This window comes from Phocoena sinus, chromosome 3 (assembly GCF_008692025.1).
Source record: "Phocoena sinus isolate mPhoSin1 chromosome 3, mPhoSin1.pri, whole genome shotgun sequence".
Taxonomy (NCBI): domain Eukaryota; kingdom Metazoa; phylum Chordata; class Mammalia; order Artiodactyla; family Phocoenidae; genus Phocoena; species Phocoena sinus.
Genome location: NC_045765.1, coordinates 1759651 through 1778714, shown reverse-complemented (window position 1 = coordinate 1778714; position 19064 = coordinate 1759651). Strand labels below are relative to the sequence as shown.

The 19064-nt window shown below is 62.3% G+C and overlaps 1 protein-coding gene across 1 annotated transcript; it reads right to left on the bottom strand.

The window, feature by feature from the left end:
• Positions 1-6433: 6433 nt before the first annotated feature.
• Positions 6434-18770, bottom strand: MKNK2 (MAPK interacting serine/threonine kinase 2). Its single transcript, XM_032625479.1, has 14 exons — positions 18623-18770; positions 18346-18480; positions 14682-14769; positions 14483-14584; positions 14306-14403; positions 12143-12222; positions 11745-11818; positions 11394-11498; positions 11193-11248; positions 11009-11104; positions 10357-10551; positions 9448-9612; positions 8684-8727; positions 6434-8340 (listed from the first exon to the last, which is right to left on the bottom strand). Exons 2-14 carry the CDS (start codon positions 18394-18396, stop codon positions 8103-8105), a joined length of 1392 nt encoding a protein of 463 aa, XP_032481370.1. The 5' UTR covers positions 18397-18480; positions 18623-18770; the 3' UTR covers positions 6434-8102.
• Positions 18771-19064: the final 294 nt, after the last annotated feature.

Below are 19064 nucleotides of genomic sequence, written 5' to 3'. Positions count from 1 at the left end.
GACATGGAAGCAACCTAAGTGTCCACTGACAGATGAATGGATAAAGAAGATTTGGTACACATATACAGTGGAATACTACTCAGCCATTAAAAAAGAATGAAATAATGCCATTTGCAGCAACATGGATGGACCTAGAGATTATCATACCAAGTGAAGCAAGTCAGAAAGAGAAAGACAAATACCATATGATATCACTTATATGTGGGATCTCAAGTATGACACAAATGAACTTATCTACAAAGTAAAAACACTCACAGACATAGAGAACAGACCTGTGGTTGCCAAGGGGGAGGGGGTGGGGGAGGGAAGGATTGGGAGTCTGGGATTAGCAGATGCAAGCTAGTATATATAGAAGGGATAAACAACAAGGTCCTACTGTAGAGCACAGGGAACTATATCCAGTATCCTATGATAAACGATAATGGAAAAGAATATGAAAAAAGAGTGTGTATATATGTATATAACAATCACTTTGCCATACCGCAGAAACTAACACAACGTGGTAAATCAACTAGAATTGAATAACAAACAAAATTTTAAATTAAATAAATAAATAAAAAGGAAGGGAATGAACAGGACAGGCAACCAAGACTGGCAGTTCCTGCCAAATGACCTCAGTGCAGGGTTTTTAAATAGATCTTCTACCTCCTGGGACATCCCTGGTGGTCCAGTGGTTAGGACTTTGCACTCCCACTGCAGGGGGCACCAGTTTGATCCCTGTTCGGGGAGCTAAGACCCCACGTGCCTCAACCAAAAGGAAAAAAAGAGAGACAGAGAGAGAGAGAGAGAGAGAGATCCTGGAGCAGCAGGAGGTCTGGGGTTCAGCCACCTGAGTTCCTTCAACCTCCACCACTTCCCTGACTCCAGCTCCTCACTTCCTCCCCCCTTCCAGAAGGTTCTGGGTGCCTAAATTCTTCACAGGGAGAAGCCCCGCCCTCCCCAGCTCCTAGCCGAGCCAGGAGAGGCCCCAGATACCAGCACCCACCCAACCGAGGAGGCAAAACAAACAAGACAGGACAAGCACACCAAAGAGGCAAGCGTGCAGGCAACATCACCTGACACACCCGGCCAAGGACACCCACTGGCCTTGCGGGCAGCGGGAGGGGATTCCTCTGTGGGCAGGGACCTCCCCCACTCCACTGGCCATCAGGAAAACCCTCCAGTGTGTGTGGAGTGTACCCTCCAGTGTGGAGACTGTAAATGAAAACACTTATTCACTGAGGAATTTTTTTAAACCCACGGGACAAATATATTTTATATATGTTCCTTCTGGGACGTAAAGTGGTTCTGGATAGAGAGCAGGTACAACATGTGCCTTCCTTTATATAGGAAGGAAGGCAGACAGGAGGGAAGAAAGGAGGCGGGACCGGCTCCAACTGAGGACACGAAAGCTCTGCACCCACAGGCAGGTGACTTACGTGGCTGCACCTCCGTTTCCCCATCTGAGACTCCTCCTCCTTGTTGGGATGCCCAGAGCACCCCCGGCCCCAGATGCAGCCCTGCTTCTATCTCTTGCTAGGGTGGGGGTCCCGGTGGCCCTTCCCCCAGGTGTCACCCACTGCTGTGGACCGTATCCCCCTGGGTGGCTGTCACAGGGTGTGAAACCCCGAGGATCTGCACCGGCGAGGGGTGAAGGTGCGGAGGACAGGGGGGAGCCCCATCTCCTGGAACTCTGGTGCCCTGACCCATTTTGCAGATGGGTGTACTGAGGCCCAGGTGAGGGCAAACCCAGTCTCACGTGTAGGGGCCAGAGTCACATGAAGGAGGTTAGAAGGCCAGGAGGGACTGCCCATCCAGAGACCTCTCACTCACTCAACCTGTCCCACCACAAACGTTTATTGAGCGCCAACCATATGCCCGGGGCTCAGGATGAACAGACTGAGGATAAACCGAGGACCTGGGGTGAAACCCAAGGTAACGCACAGACCGGGCCTTTTGACCCGCGTTCTCTAACGGGGCCAGCAGCCCCACTGGGGCACAAAAATGCAAATAAATGAAAGTGAAATCAGTGAAGCATTCCGCCCCTCCTCTGCACTGGCCACATTTCACGTGTTCAGTAGCCACATGTGGCTGATGGCCGCACAGATGGAGGACACATTCATCATTCCAGGCGGTTCTACCAGAAGACACCGGCTTCCATGGTCCAGTGTGATTCCTTCTATTTCCAAGTAAGAACAGGGGGTGAGTGGAGTTTTGTCACCTGAAAAGCATGTTCTATTTTGCTTTGAGCCCAGAGCAGTGTTGGTTGGTACCACGAAAGGCACACACACGTGGGGATACAAGAGACAGTGTCGACTTGTAGCAATGTCAGGATCCTGCTTGTGACACAGTAATAGACTTTTGCAAAAATGTTGCCACTGGGGAAAATGTTATTTCTTACAACTGCTACGAATCTACAGCTGTCACGGCACAAAACATTATCTGGATGACGGAGGTTTTTTGGCACCCCCTTAAATTTCACGCCCAGGGGAGGGTCCTAGCCCAGGACTGGAGTGGTGGCAAGCCGGTTTCTCACCATCGTGTGCCTGCAACCAGGCCCCCAATGAAGGGATAAGTGGCCAGGGGTGACTCACTGGGCTGATGACCTCAGCTGGGGAGGCATCAGGGCTCCGACCCACAACTTTTATGTGGCTCCTGCACCTGCGGGGTGGATGCCCCTTTGAATGTGCAGATAAAACGCTGGCAACAGGGGACTTCCCTGGTGGTCCAGTGGTTAAGACGCTGCGCTTCCACTGCAGGGGGCATGGGTTCAATCCCTGGTTGGGGAACTAAGATCCCGCATACCGCGGACCAGCCAAAAAAACAAAACAAAAAAGCCCCACTGGCAACAGGACAGGCTCTTGTCCCTGTTTGTCTGCAAATCTCTGCTGGGGGACTTGTTCACCAGACACTCTCCCCAATGGCCTTTGGCACCAGCATCCTGGGACCCCATACCCTGGAGGCCTCCTTGGTTCCAGAGCCAAGGATACAGCGCTGGACAAGCCCCTTCTTGTTGGTGTCCCAGGTTTCTGCCGCCTCTCAGGAGGTCACAAAAGGGAAACTGAGGCCGGAGAGAGCTGGAGTTGGTAGACGTGACAGAAACCCCACGGCATCTTCCCGAAGTTGCCCACAGACCCCAAACCCTATGTGCCAGGGAGCGTGATGCCCATTGGACGGAGGGGATGAATACGGCCCAGTGTGGGGACCGGAGAGGGTTCACGGCACACGATGGCCCAGGGCCGATGGGCTCCAGATGCCCATCCAAATGCCAGAGGCAGGCGAGGTGCCTTGGCAGGTGACGCTCTTCACCCAGGTTCCCCGCCCCCAAGAAGCCAGCCCTTCCTCCCTCGCCAGCTCACCCCATGCAGGCTTCCACCAACGGGGTAAGTCCTTCCTCATGTCGGACTTGATTTCATCAGGCTTCGCTTTAAACCAGTTTCTCCTCCTTCTGGGTGAGTCTAAGACCAGGACAGGCCGCAGTTTCCTGAGACGGAACAGTGAAAGAGGTTGTGAGATGGGATATGATCCACAGGGAGGACTTGGGCTGGTGACTGGTGACAATGGCGGGAACAAAACCTGCACAAATCCCTACACTCTGGGGCGGAGACACCTGTGCTGGTGATAAAACATTCCTCCATGCATTAATTAAGCACTCACTGTGTACCAGACTCAACACAGACTCGGTCCCATCATCTTTTTCATTCTTATTTAGGAGAAATTCACAGAACATGAAATTCACCCATTTAAAATGAACACTTCAGGGACTTCCCTGGTGGTCCAGTGGTTAAGACTCTGCTCTCCCAATGCAGGGGGCACGGGTTCCATCCTTGGTCGGGGAACTAGGATCCTGCCTGCCGCACAGCGTGGCGAAAAAATAAATAAAATGAACACTTCAGGGGTGTTTAGTACATTCACAGAGCTATGTAACCATCACCTCTAGTTCCAGAACATTCCATCCCCCCAAAAGAAAACCAGTGCCCATCAGCAGTCACCCCCACCCCCTCCACAGCCCCCGAAAACCAGCAATCCACTCTCTGTCTTTGTGGATTTGCCTGTTCCGGACATTTCACATAAGTGGGATCACACACTACGTGGCCTTTTGTGTCTGTGTCTTTTTTAGTTCACTTTATTTTTTAAAATAAAATCTCTTTTTTAAAAGACACTATTAGGTTCACAGAAAAACGGCGAAGACAGTACGAAGTTTCCAGATACTCGCCCTGTTTCCCCTACTCTTAACACCGTACATCAGCATGTGTGGCCCTCTTGTGTGTGGGGGGCAGGGTGGAGGGCAGCTCCCGAATCACACATGTGATTCGCCGTGATCTCTGGGTGACAGATCCAGTTTGCAGATGCCCCGGACCAGCTAAAGCACCTGCCGTGAGCCCGTGAGCCCCGTTTACTGAGGTGCAGACAGGTGGCCACGGTCGCCAAGTTGGGAAAGGCTTCAGCTCCTCCGGCTCCGGGATTTTCCTGCCACTCCTCCAGGGGACGTGGAAGGGGCGGGATCGGCCAAGAGGAAACCGCAAACATCAAATGTACAGCGGCAGCTCCGAGAACAAGCTGTGCCTGGCAGCTGCAACTTGGCAGGCGGCACGGGGCAGGCAGAGGTCAGCGGCGGGGCCTGGAGGGGATGGGCAGAGCTCGGTGCCACTTAGGAGGGCGGTGGCTTGGCATGCGGCACCCATCCCATTCCCCCCACATATACCGGGCCAGGCAAGGGACGGGGCGGGGCCTGGAGGAATTGGGAGGGGGACTGCGGGGTTTGAGAGGAGGGCTCTAGCAGGCGCTCAGCGGCAGGGCCAGGCTCCAAGGTGTGCCTGAAGGTTCCTCTGGAAGGGCCAGGTGGGGGAGGGTGCCACCTGGCGAGCCTGGGATCCTGGGCAGGAGAGGGGATCCTAGCGCATACACCTTGCCAAGAGGCCTTTTGGACAGCCCGGAGAGCCCCCCTCTCACCGCCCTGCCAACATGCAGGCTGTCCCCGGGCGCTGGCAGACACCCAGCATCTGTGCGCTCTGTGGCCTCCACCCTCACCAGGCCCGTCAGCCCTCACTGGACTGGCTGCAAGGGTGACAATGGCTCTCGGGGTCCTTTGGGCCCCAAGCCCACACTCCACCTGGTGACAAGAACAGTCCTCCCAAAATGGCATCTGATGGGGTCCGTACCCTGCTCACTTTCTTCCTACGGGTGTCCACCCAGGGGCAATGAAACAACCACCGGACAAACGTACACTGATGTTCACAGCATGACTCACAACTCAAAAGAGCGGGAACCTCCGTGTCCATCGACGGGTGATGGATAAACACAGTGTGGTCCGGATGATGGACCAATCACTCAGCCGTGTAAAGGAGTGAGACACCGACACACGCCGCAACACAGACGGACCTCGAGGACGTGATGCTCAGTGAGAGAAGCCAGATACAGAAGGCTCTGGGGTCTGACCTGGACTGGCCCACCCCGGGACTGCCTGCTCCCCACCCCAGGCCCTGCAGAGACGACCACATTTACTTCTTTCTTGTCCCTCTCGCTGTACTACCTGCTGGCCTCCTCACCTGGCTCCTCTCAGATCCCCGTTGTCAGTTGAGAAAACTGACAAGCACAGCAGTCCTTAACCACTGGACTCCACTGCCACCCCCCTTTTGGCTCCTTTCTGCAGGGAGCCCTCCCTGACCCACCGCCTCCCTCTCCACCAGCATGCCCCCCCCAGGATCTGAAGTCAGCCCTGGACTGTCCAGCAAAACCCTGCCTACAGCAAGAACTTAATCATGGCTGAGGGGATGGAGTCTAGAGAGGGAGGCTGGCCAGCCATGAGGGGGAGGTTTGGAACACCGGGTTTTATCGAATTAGGTTGCGCTGTCCAAAGGCGCCCCTCCCCCACACAAAGCTGTTTTCCCATCTCCCTCTGGAGCTGGGACAGCTGTGCGCTTGACCCCAACCTAAGCTCGGACGTGGGGAGGTGATGCAGGAAGGCTTCCGAGGATAGGCCGCTCAGATCCACCGGCCATGCTGCGAGGGAGCCCAAGCCACGCAGGAGGCCACGTGTGGGCACCTGGCCCTCGTTCCCAGCCGAGCCAGCCTTGGTGCCAGCCCAGCCCACACCTGTAGATGAGGAGTCTTTCCCAGCCGAGGACCCAGGTGTCCTGGAGCAGAGAGAAGCCGAGCCCACCCGCGCCCCATCTGAATCGGCGACTCACAGCATCACCGGGAATATCAAAATGCCTTCGGGCCACTAGGTTTGAGGCAGCTCGTCGCAAGGCAACAGAAACCGGGGTGCGGGCGCGCAAACTAGTTTTTATGACTTTTATTAAATCCTTACAAAACAGAATACAAAATACCGGCGTTGACAGTTGGTGTAAAGGAAAACTTCTGAGCTGTATCAGTTCACCTGGTACAGTGGAGTTAAAGTGCTTGGACGTTTTTCCCCCACTTTAAAAAAATTTGAGTTCTTTTTTTTGTCTTTTTTACACATCTTAACGTTGAAACACTGCTGTGCCCCCTTCCCCCCAGCGCCAGGCTCGTTCACAGTAACGGTTCTGACCAGTCCTCCGGGCCGCACTGTCGTAGTGACAGGGGTGGGGGAGGAAGTGGCTGTCCCACCTTTGAGGAAGAAAAAAAAAAAAAAAAAAAAAAAAAGCTGCTCACAGCTCAGCTTTCCGGAGTAAAATGGCCATGGCGCCTGCAGCGGGCGAGAGTCCATTTGTTTCTTTTTTACAAAAAGGCAGAATCCTCGGTTGCAAAACATGGAATCACTGATGGGCGAGAAATGATGGGGGGTGGCCTCCCCACCCCCGGAGTCTTTGGAAAGGCCAGTCCACAGATCGGCGGGCGGGCGGGACGGGGCTGTGGCCCCCCACCAGCCACCAAGGACGGCGACAATCTCCGAGACTCGGGGGACCGCAGAGACGGCACTCGAGCCCCCCACGCCTCGAGGCCCGCCCCCCCCCCCCCCACATTCAAGTATTCGTCAAGAACAGGGAAGGGAAGTCAGCTGATGTTCTGGAAAACTGACGAGACAGGACGAACAGCTAGGAGCCGGAGGGCGGTCTGGGCGGCTGCCCGCGCCCCCAATCCCGGCAGAAGCCCGTGTGCACGTGGAAAAGGAAGCCTGTGAATTGCATAGAGTCTCCCACCCGAGGACGAAGGGCGTCAGAGTCTCCCCAGCCCGGCGGGTCACGCGACGTCTGACTCAGGCGCGGGCGGAAGGGGCGCGGCAGCTGCGGCCTTTTCCTGAAGGTGGGCGGAACAGAGACGCCGCCCTGTGGGGGGGGTGTCCCGCGAGACCCCGGGGACGGGGCTGAGAGCGCTTCCACGCCAGACCCGAGGGGCGGCCGGGCAGGACGTGGCCGTGGTCAGACTGAGCCCTGAGAAGGGGCACTCGGGTGCCCGGGTCGGGGGTCCGCGGGACCCCCACGTCGGCTGACGGGGGCCTGTCCGGCTCCTCGCGCTTCCTCTGGCGCCCCCATTCGCGGATGGGCACTCCCCAGTGGGGAGGCCAGGGGAGGGGCCCCGGGCAGCTTAAGGTCAAGGTTCGAGGGAGCCCCGATTGTCAGTCGGCGGGGGCTCCAGCGGGCGGCGCCACCCCGCCTGCCCCCAGGCCCCGCCCTGCGACAGGGGAGACGTGAGAAGCCCTCGGCCCGCCCGGGTGTCTGAGAGGAGGGAAGGAGCTACCGTCTCGTCGAGGGGAGGTGGGTGGGGGGTCGACCCGTCCCTGAAAACACTGTGAGGGCCGGGGAGGGGGGCGGCGAGGTCCCGCCGGCTCGGGGAGACGCCACGCCCTCCTCTCCTGAGTCACGCGGGCGGCGGGGAGCGGCCTTCACAGTACCCGGCGCATCCCGGGCCGGGGCGGCGGGAGGGCCCCACCCAGCCACAGGCCCTCCGCTCTCCTCCCCGAGCGCCTGCTCTGCGTTTAACACCATTGAAAGGAAAAAAAAAACAAAACAAAAGGAGGGGAACAGGAAAAAAACCCAACAGCAAAAACCTTATATAAAAAGACCCCCGAGCTGAGCTTAGCGTCTCGGAATCCAGCCGGGGGAGGGCAGCCCGCTGGTCACCCGCGGGCAATAGCTTAAAAAAATCTTTAGACTTGACGGGGGAGGGGCGGCCTATGTACAGAGGGAAGGAGAGGATCACGCGTGGTCTCCCACCAGGACCACGGGGGCCGCGGACAGGCTGGCTCGCTGCCGCCGCTGGGCCAACTTGGACTGGGAGGGCGGGGACAGCTGCAAGCAGCGTGAGGTAGCTCGGATGACCACGGGCTGCTCCTGCCCCGCCTCCTCGGCCGCGTCCTCCTCGCGCTGGGCCAGCTGCCGGTTCATGGCAATGGCCTCGGCCGCGAACGACGTGAGGTCTTTGGCGCAGCTGTTCCTGGGGACAGGGTGGGGGGGTCAGCAAGGAGGGGGAGGTAGCCGCCGGCCCGTCCCCCCTGCTTCCCTCGGGACCCCCGGGGTCTGTGCAGTGCTCTGGGGGAGGGGCTGCACGCCCCAGGAAGCCCCAAACTCCGCAGGGGGCGGGAGGGGCCGGCGGACTGGAATTCGCGGTGGGGTCACAAACTCATCACCCAGTACAAGGACACCCAAGCGCTTGGACGGCTTTCCCCGCCAAGACTGAAAGAGGATCGTGTAATCTTCTTTAAACATCTTAACATTTAGCGCCCCCTCCTGGACCCGGGGCTCCCCGCTCGGAGCCTGAGATCCCACACGGGCCTCACCTCTGCAGGACCATGGGCGTGGGCAGGGTGTTCTCCGGGGCGCACTGCAAGGAGACAGGAGAGGTGAGGCTGGAGAGCAGAGCCCGCCCGCCTCGGGGCGCCCAGCTGGCTGCGACAGCACCGGGGGTTAAGGCGGTGCACCTGCCCGGGAACCGAGCCAGGCTGGGGGGAGGGGCGCAGCCCGAGCCTGGTGAGCGTGGTGGACGTTGCCAGACCGCGTGATGGGCGGGGCCTGCCTCTCACCAAAGCTGCCCCAGTTCCCAGCAGGGGTTGGGAGCCCGCTCCAACAGCCCATCTGCCTTGACAGTGGGGCCCCAGTCTTTGCTCCCCACAGTGCCAACTTGTATTTTTGTTAAGCCCCCTGCCCTGTTGGCCCAGGCATCTGCCCCACCAGGACAACAACTGGGCAGAAGAAACAGCAAGCTCTTCTCAGCTTGGTGGGGACAGAGCCTTGGACGGGGGGTGGCAGGCCCCCGCCTGCCACCTGGCTGACCTCAGCTTGACACTCTGTTCCAGGTGAGAAGAGGCCCCTGCGCCTCCAGGACACAGGGCCTGGTGACTCACTGAGAAGCAGCTCCTGCAGTCCCAACCCAACCTGGCCGGCAGGCAGTGGGGGGTCTCCCTGCTGCGCCCTTGCCCGCTCTGGGGGGGTCTGATGCTGAGCCGCCTAGGGTTGTCGTACCCTTGTGCTCTGAGTCACCCCAGCCCAGTGGCAGAAGCTGGAGGCCAGCCGCCCCCCAGGCCTCCCTGGTGCTCCCACTCACCCCCTGCACCCAGGGGTGCTGCAGGACTTGGGCAGCACTCAGCCTCTGCTTGGCGTCACGAACGAGGAGCTTGGAGATGAGGTCTTTGGCAGCAAAGGAAATGTGGGCCCAGTCCTTCTCCGGAAACTCGTACTTGCCCTCCTGGATGCTCTCAAACAGCATGTTCTGGAGGGGACATGGAAGGTGGGGTGAGCTGCAGCCAGCAAGGGCTGAGTCCACATCGCAGACGCCTGGCAGTCCTGGACCCAGAGGAGCACCGATGAGTGACAAGTTCTGTCAGGGCCCCCAGCCTCCACCAGCTGCATGTGACCCGGGCCCAGGGTTAGGGTCGGGGAAAGTGCCCTGAGCTCAGCTGGCAAGGCCAGGGGCTCTGGCAGGCCAAGGAGGGCAGGGACCCACCCAACTGGGGGTGGCTGGGAGGCTGGGCCAGAGAGTGGACTCGGGGAGGCACTTGGTGGGCTCTGCTCAAGTGGGGCCCGATTTACTGAAGGGTGGCTCTGGACGGCCAGGCTCTGGGGGGATCAGGCCATGAAGCCTGAGCCTCACATGGGGGGTAGAAGGATGGAACTTGGCCACCTCAAACCATAGGCCTCGCCCCACCTCAACTTCCTGACCCCTGACTGCTTTCTCCTGTTGCGCTGGGGAACCCAACGAGCCTCTGGAAACCCAGAAAGGTCAGGCCGGCAGTGGCCTGTGGATGTTGTCAGTGGTTGGAGGCCAGGCCCTTAGGGGTGCTCAGGGGGGTTCACAAGCCAGGTCCTCCAGGGTGGGGGGTAGGTGTGTGCATGGACCAGGCCTTGGGGTGCACTGGGCAGGCAGGGGTGAGGGTGCATGTGTGTGTGTGTGTATGCCGAGGCAGGCCAGACGCGGTGCTCGGGGGAGGGGTGCACGGCAGGACCCCACTCGCACCTGGCAGGCCGGGCAGGCCTCGCCGCGGTCCCAGCCGCAGTCGCTGCCGCAGTGGCCCACGAAGGGCGGGTAGCCGCTGAGCAGGATGTAAAGGATGACGCCCAGGCTCCAGAGGTCGCAGCGCTTGTCATAGATGCTTGCCTCCTCGCTGAAGGCCTCCACCACCTCCGGGGCCATGTACTCGGCGGAGCCGCACTGCGGGCGGGAGCGGGGGCGTCAGGGCCCGTGGAGGGGGGATGGGGGGCGCCCCGACAGGGACTTCACGGAGCCCAAAGCCAGACAGCCCTGACCGACCAATCACAGGTTGCTGAGGGAGCCAGCCCCGCCTTCGCCCTGCCGGCCAATCACAAGCTGTTGAGGGATTCGGCCCCACCCCCAACCCCCGCCCAATCAACAGGTGCCGGGAGCCCGCCCAGCCTCACCGCGCCCGACCAAGGCCCCGCCCAGCCGCTCTGCCCGGCCAATCAGCGGCTGTTGCTAAGCGGAAGCCCGAGTTCCGAGGCCCGAGCCGCCAAGCAGGCTCCGCACCTCGAGGTTATGCAACTGTAGCCCGGCACCGGATTCGGGGCCATTCCCGCCCTTTCCGCCCCTGCCAGCTACCCCTCCCCCCCCCGCACCCCACTCGGGGCGCCCTGACCCCGTAGGCCCTCACCGGGGTGAGCAGCTCCGGGGTGGAGATGGGGGAGCAGTCCCCGTTGAGTTTGATGCCACTGCCCAGATCAAAGTCACAGATCTTCACGGGGGACACCTAGGCGGGGTCAGAAGGGGCTGTGAGGGTGGCGTCCCGACCCTGGGGCCCTGGCCCGCAGGGAAGGCCACCCCCCGGTGCCCCTCACCTGGTTGGGGTGCTCACAGAGGATGTTTTCCGGCTTTAGGTCCCTGTGGGCGATGCCTGCAGGGAGAACGAAGAACCACGAGGGCGGGTCAGGGGTCCGTGGGTGGGTGGGTGGACACATCTTCCAGGAGTCCTGGGCAGGTGGGCTGGGCGCAAGGCTAGACACCCAGGGACCCCTGGGGCAGGCAGAGTGGCCACTCACCTTTGTTGTGCAGAAAGTCCAGGGCGCTGGCCACATCCTGCACGACCACGCTGGCCTCCAGTTCGTTAAAGTGCCGCCGCTTGTGTATGTGGCTCAGGATGGACCCTGGGCCAGGCCATGGAGCAGAACACACAGGGGTCACCTCCACTGCCCAACGGCCAGCACCCACCCCACCCTGGCAGGGAAGCCCCCACTCCAGCCTCCTCGGGTCCAGAGTCCTCCAACCTGAGCTGGCGTGTGGACCCCACAAGGCCCCTCTGATGTGCAGGCCCCCCTGAAAGGTTCTCCCTGGTGGCCCTAAACCCCCGGCCCATTAGGATCAGATGGAAAAGCCTGCCAGGCCCCACGTACCGCCCCGCATCTTCTCAAACACCAGGTAGAAACGGTCGTCTTCCTCAAAGAACTCAATCAGCTCTAGAACGTTCCTGGGGTGGGAGCAGGGAGGTGGGGGAGGAGTGAGGCTTCCTCAGGCCCGTGGGCAGCCACAGAACTGCCCAGCAGGGGCCCGCCTTCTCCACCCCACCTACCCACAGGAAGGCTGCGCCCAAGGCCACAGGCCTGCTTCCGCCTTGCCCACCTTGGACTGTCAGCCTGCCTGCCACTGGGCCCACCTACAATGCCCAGCACAGGGCCTGGCACATTGTGGGTGCTCACTAAGTGCTTGCTGGGGGTGATGAGGCACTCGGGCCCATTCAGCCACTGAAAGATGGCTCGGGGCCCAGTGTTGTGGTGAGGGTAGGTCACATTACCTGTGTCCCTGGCACTGATACAACATCTCCACCTCCCGGAAAACCCTACTCCGAATGTGGCCCGGCTGCTTCTCAATGATCTGAAATGTCAGCGGGGGGAGGACACACACACAGACACCAACTGGGTCAGCCAGACCCTCTACAGCCTGAGACCCGCCCCCCTTCCCCTGCCAGAAACTTCCCCTGTCAGAAACTTCCCCTGTGTCACGCCTGAAGCTCGTCAGAGCTTAGATTTTGAAGTTCTGGAAAGCAGAGCTATCCTATGGGGGCCCAGAATTCACTGGAAGTCAAAACTGTGGTGTCAGAACAAACTGGGGGCAATGTATTTCCCCAGAGGCATCACAGGAGGGGCGAGCGGGACAGGAGCCGGTAGCTCTCCGCCCCTGACTGCCACAAGGCTTGGGGTGTATTTGGGGCCTGGAGCCCCTGCAAGATACTCCTTCAGGTCAGCAGGTTCCTTAGCCTAGCGGCCTGCTCTCCCTGACCAGGAGACTGGGGGCCACTGTGCTGGCTCACACACCACCCAGGGGACTGGAGGGGCCTGGGGGCACCTGGCTGCCAGCCAAGACATCCCATTTGCCTGGGAACCAGTCTGGACAGATGCCCCAGCCCCGTAAGCCCAAGTCTGTTTCAGGCCAGGTTAGTGGGCACAGCCGCCCAGGACCCCAGAGCCTCAGGAAACCAGCCCACGCCTCTGCGCCCACACCCCTCTGGCACCCAGGAGCTCTAAGGACAGGAGGGTTCTGGGCCCACCGCCTGGGGTGAGCCGCTTCGCTCCCAGAGAGGGAAGGTCAAAAAGCGTGTGCCAAAAAAAAAAAAAAGTGCGTGCCAGCTCTTTCCCAGCAAAGCCAGGCCGCACACACCTCCTGGGAACCTCTTCCCAGGTTGGACCTAGGACCCCCTCTCACTAGGTGGGTGGGCAGCCTGGGTCACCACTGTGCCCGGGGCTCCCGGCCCACCAGCAGCCTGGGGGAGGGGACGTGGCATGCTCCACTGGCCAGGCTCCAGCAGCAGGCGGGCATGCACATCCACTGGTCACTGGGGCTCGGCCACCACCCTAAGCACTGTACGACCTGTCTAGTGACAAATACACCTGCCCCACAGAGGGGCAGAACCACCAGATTCCAGGGCTCCTTGAGATAATGCCAGCAGCCGTGCCCTCCTGGAGTTACCTGAACCTCATTCCATCCCTTGGGAATGTGGCTAGGGCCCCCCACTCCACGGAGGAGACAGCGGTCCCTCTTGAGAGGGGACGGCCTTCTGAGGGGTCACACACGGTACAACTAACCCAACCCTCTGAGCCTTGGTTTCCCTGTCCGTCAGAGTGACAGAAGCCAGGCTGCCCAGCAAGGGCCTTAGGAAGGAGGACACTGACCGTGCAGAATGTGCTTGACGCCTGCTAGGTGTGCAGTCCTATGGCACCATCACCCACCCAACCCGGTCGCTCCCAGGGGGTGGGGACCACAGCCACCCTGGTCACCACGCTTCCACCAGGGCCTGAGGCTTCCGGGCCAGCCCGCTTGCCACTGTGCACCTGGCCCTCCTTCCTGGGCAGCCAGCCTCCCGTTACCCCACCCAGCCCAGATGCAGGGTCACGAGGGAAGCCTGGAAGGCTTTTTGGAACACAGGGTCTGACGCCCGGCCAGGCAACGTAGGCTGCGCAGGCGCACACTGGGTCAGAGGCGGCCCAGGGCTTGCAGGAGGCTCTTGCAGGCCTTCCCTGGTCTCCCCTGATGCCCAGCTCCCCCAGGGCCCCGAGTAGGGCATTGCCTTTCAATGTTTGTAACCAGTACAGGGAAGCATTCATCATCCCTGGGGACAGGGGCCTGGCCCAAGTGACCCAGCAGGTGAGCATCAGCTCTGACTGAAGCCCCCAGTTCTCGGCGGTCCCTCTGGCACCAGGTCCTTGGCCACCTGTGCAGCGGGGCCACCCCTTGTCACTTCCCACCCGGACTTGGGGGCTCAGCCCAGGCTGACCTGGATTCCCAGGTGTGGCCTGAGTCACCAGCCTTGAGGCCATTTTTAGACACTGGTTTTCCCCGCCTGCCAGTCCGGCAGCTCAAATGCCTGCTCCCCTCCTTTTGCCACCCCTGGAGGGTGCCAGATCCCAGGCACGGCTGGGGAGGGGCGAGGGGGCCGCCCAGGTGCTGGGGCCTGTCTCACCTTGACGGCATACTCCTGGCTGGTGATGAGGTTGACGCAGGTCTGCACACGGGCGTGGGCACCCTCCCCAAGCACGTCCTCCTGCAGCTGGTAGACGTCTGCGGAGCAGGGGGCCGGTGAGAGCCACCCTGGGCCGGCCATCTCCCCGACGCCGCTGCCCCCGCCGGCCCCACTCACCTTCGAACCTGCCCGAAAAGCTGTCGGTGGCCCGGCACCTCTTCTTCTTCTTGCTCCTTTTCTTGGCATCAGGGATGTCGATGGGCTGGCTTGCAGGCATATCTGTGCAGGGGGAGCTGGAGGTGAGGCCCACCTGGCTCAGGAGGTGGCCCAGCCCTCCGCCACCGCCAGAGGCTCGCCCTCCCTTCCAGCCCCTCACCAGGGCGGGCCGGGCACTCCAGGACGAAGTCAGGCTCCCCGTGGTGGGCCTGGTCTAGGGAGAAGGCCAGTTCGAAAGGATTCTGCCCCTGCAGGAGAGGAGAGGACAGAGCTCAGGCCCCAGCCCTGCGGGGCAGCTGCACCCAGAGTGCCCCAGTCTCCACGTCCGCACGCTGCGGAGCAGAAAGCCTGGCTCTGCCTGACCACGAGGAAATGGACCTTTCACCCCCAGCCCAGGGCCCTCGGGGCCTCTGGGGAGGGGGTGTGGTATGGGAAGAGGCCAGACGCAGGCAGGGGAGGGGGTGCCGCCTCCCAGGCCAGGCCTGAGTCGCCGTGGGGCACCAGGCCACGTTTTGAGCCTCGGTTTGCTCACCTGCAGGATGGGGCCAGCACCACAGCATGGCTGACCGCCCGCGCCCCTGCCGCGCCCCGGCGCAGGGATCAAAGGCGCAGGGCAGCCAGTGGGAAGGAGTGAGTCAGCGGCTTCCCGAGGCGGGGCTCCCAGCCAGGCGGCCCTGCCTGCTTTCCCATGGCTTCCTGGTCTCAGTCTCCCCTCTGTGCACCACTGCCTGGTCTCAGTCTCCCCTCTGTGCACCACTGCCCTCCTTGCCTCTCACTGTCCGCTCGTCCCCACTGCACCTCCTGGCCCGAGACGATTCCCGCCACCACACCTCTGCTCCTGATGCGCCCACAATGCGCCCCATCCCCCAGCTCTGCGCCTCTCTCCTGGTCCGACCCCCCTCGCTCATCTGCTTCCAGCTCCGCAACGCTGGGACCCGGCTCCGGGGTATCACGGGAAAGACACCCGCGGTCTCCCGCGTGAGCACTGGGCCGTTCCCTCGCCCGGCCACAGCCGCACTGTCCCATGTACCCTCAGACACACCAGGATGGAGCCCCTCACAGGCCGCGGTGTCCAGCTAAGGAAACAGCCCTTGAGCAAGGAGGGGCCTGCTCAAGGTCACCTGACAGCCCCTGGGACTGGGGTGGGGGTGCGTGGGATCCTAACAAGGGAACGAAGGCAGCTGGGGTTCTTCCAGTTTCTGCGGATCCAGCATGAGGACTGGCAGCCCCCGGCAACGCACAAGGCTGAGGCTTTAAGGCTGAGGCTCTGAGGCCCCACCGTGTTTCTCTAGGAGTTTGCTCTCATTTAGCTCCCTGAATCCTGGGGGTCCAGGTGGCCAGGGCTTCAGGTGGGCGTGGGGGCCCTGTACAAATAGCAGTGGCTCCAGTTCTGATGCTGGAGGACCTGGGTCAAGTCACTGCCTCTCTCTGGGCCTTGGGACAAGGGGAAGCAGGGCTCCAGCAGGAGGGCCATCTGGCAGAGAAGGAACTCCGGGAGAGCCCCAGGGAGATACCCAGGGGCCTAACAGCAGAAGGGGCCAGGCCAGATTCCTGCAGATGGGAGGCCCGGAAGCCAGTCCGGCAGCACAGGGGCAGGCAGAGGTCACAGGGAGCGGCTGAAAAACAGGCGTGGGCCCTCCCGGCCTCGCCACCCACCCGCCCTGCAGATAGTTGCTAGGAGGCCCAGCGGGCGGGGGAGGGGAGGAAGGCAGCGCTCCAGCCTGTCGGCGCAGGATCGTCCACCAGCACCTGCCTCTGCCGGCCCAGGGGTCCGGCACCCCCGGGGAGCCAGGCACACAGCTGTGCCAGTACCGGCAGTCAGCGCTCTGAGAAGGCTCAGTCCAGGAGCGTCTGGAGGCGCCAGGTGACTCCCTCCTCCCAGAAGGAGGGGCCCCAGGGTGAGAATGTGGGGGTGATCAGGAGGGAGGGTGGACGTGAGGCTCGGGGCCAGCGGCGGCCCTCAGCAGCTACTTCACCTCGGCCTAGTGACCTCAGCTCCGAGCCTGACCAGCACCCAAAGGTGACTCGAAAGGACCACGTAAGGGCATGAGGACCTCAGGGGGCCTGTCACCGACCCCACACCCCTGTGCCAGCCTCCAATGCAAAGAGCTGGACCCTGGAGAGAAGGGGCGGCCAAGCCACCAAGGTGAAGGGACACTAGCCATGCCAGCTCCTGTGTCCCTGTCACCACGTGCGGGGGGTGCTAAGACAAATGCCCACGCTGCCCAAGGCTCCACTGTCCCATGTGGAAATGGGGAAAAATACATCAGAGACACCTGGAACACGCTGCTGCCAGGCTGAGGGGAGGGAGGTGGCTGCGGCCCGAGGAAGCCTGGGGTGCAACGGGAGGAGACACGTAGCGAGGCCGGCCTCTGGCCACCAGGAGGGCCACCTCAGAGCCAGCACTCCCGGCCCAGTGTCCCTCCAACTCCCTCAGGACTCCCACATTCCCACCTCAGCGCTGGGCTCTCGCACGGCCTGCAGAGGCCAACCCATAGTACCAGGCAGTGTTGCCAGGCCAGGCCCAGGGCTGGCTGTGGGCCTCCAGTCAGCAGGCCTTGGCAGGAGGTGGCTGGAACCATCCAGAAAGTTCGACTTTGCTTTGGCCACTGTGCCGGCCCCACGCGCTGACCCCATCTCGGCTCCCACCCAGCCCCCAGAGGGGACAGACCACCACCAGTGACGTCTCAAGTCCACCCTGCTCCCGCCCAGCCCTGAACACTTGGACATGCCAAGGCTGTGGCTGCCCTGGGGGGAGAAGCCAGGATGATAGGCGTGTGGGCAGGGGTGGGGCGCTGGCCCAGGAGGCTGGCTGGACGGGCCTGGGAATTTTAACCCAAACAGTCTCAGCTCGCTCCTCCCACCCTGGTGTGCAGTTCGCCTGTAGGCGCGCGCGTACTCACACACTCACACATGCACATACACCCAGGTCTTGCCTTCTCTAGAGGGCAACAGGTTCTTGCCCAAGAAGGCCCAGGGAAGCCATTACATAACGCGGCCAGCGGGGTGGGGTGGCCGCTGACATCACTGTGTCCCCTGGGCCAGGCCCTATGGGGTCCCTGCCTAGCACCTGCCTGCCCCCCCACCCCAGGCTCGCTCATATGAGACTAGAACTGCGGCGGCCCCATGCCACAGCCGTGGGGCCCGCCGCAGAAACTTCCTGCTCCGACAGGAAATAGCCTTGGGCCTGGGGTGTCTGGGAGGTGCTGGGCTGGAAGGGCATCCAGTCCACTGCCCCATTCTGCAGACCACCCAGGAGGGTGTAGGGGAGGTCTGCAGCCCTGCCTGGGGTTCCAGAAGGAAGGGCCCCGCAGACCTCCGCAGGCCCCATGACGCTGGGGACCGGACTGTGGCCTGCTGACAGTTCCCAGCAGTGCACACTCGGCTGGGCTCTGCAGAGGACACACAGCCAAGGGTCCCCACGGGCAGGACGCCCCTCAGCCCTGCCCGGGGTTCCTGGAGGAAAGACCCCAGAGGCCCCAGGGCGCTAAGGACTGACTGTGGCCTACTGAACTCCCCCCTGCTCACCATACCAGCACATGCCTGGCTCGGGTCGGCAGGCGACACATATGTAGGGGTCCCCAACCCGGTTTGGGGCTTCTAGAAGAAAGACCCGACAGGTCCCAGGGTGCTTGAGATTGGACTGTGGCCTGCTGACACCGCCCCCCCCCTCGACAATGCACACCAGGCTGGGGCAGCTCCAGGCGAAGGGTGGGGAGCTCGCACGAGCCCCGGTGGGTATCCTGGGGGGTGGGCTCCGCGTCCCGCCACCGGCCACTCGGGTGGTCCAGGCCGGGGCGGCCCCAAGACGACCCGGCCCTCACCTTGAAGGAACGGTGGAAGCCCTGAAGTTCGGCTGTTTTCTTCTGCACCATCTTCTGTCCGGGCCCCGCCAGCGGGGGAGGGGACGCGGGGCCCGGGGGGCGGCCCGTGGGCGGGGGTCGGCCGGTGAGGGGACCCTGTGGGCGGGAGCAGACAAAGGAGGGCGTTGAGTGGCCGCGGCCAGCGCGCCGGGAGCCCGGGCCAGGGCGGCGAGGCTCCGTGGGGCCCGCTCTCCGCGTCAGGGTCGGGGTCGGGCCGGGGTCGCTGGGCCACACTCACCGGGGTCGGGCTCGGGCCGGGGCCGCAGTGCCGCCGCCCGAGACGCGCAGCCCGGAGCCCGCTGCGCGGACCGCGCGGGGAACAGCGCCGCCGCCGCCGCTGCCGCCACCGCGGACTCCTCCGTCAGGGCCGCCACCGCCGAGAGGAGCCGGGCGGGCAGCGTCGCCGCCACTTTTATAGGCCAGGCTCGCCTTCCCCCCCGCCCCCCCGCCCCCACCCCCGCCCCGACGCAGACCCCGCCCCTCATGGCTCCGCCCATGCACGCACGGCGGGGGCGGGACTGGAAGGCCGCTCTGGCGGCGGGGCGTGTCTGCGCGCCTGCGCCGTGTGGTGCGCGGGGCTCGGGGAGCGGGACCCGGGAAGGATCCTGGCGGGCGTGGGCAGGGTTGCCGGAGGCTCCGGGAGGCCCGCAGGACCCTGACACTGAGCCCAAGCCCGGCCC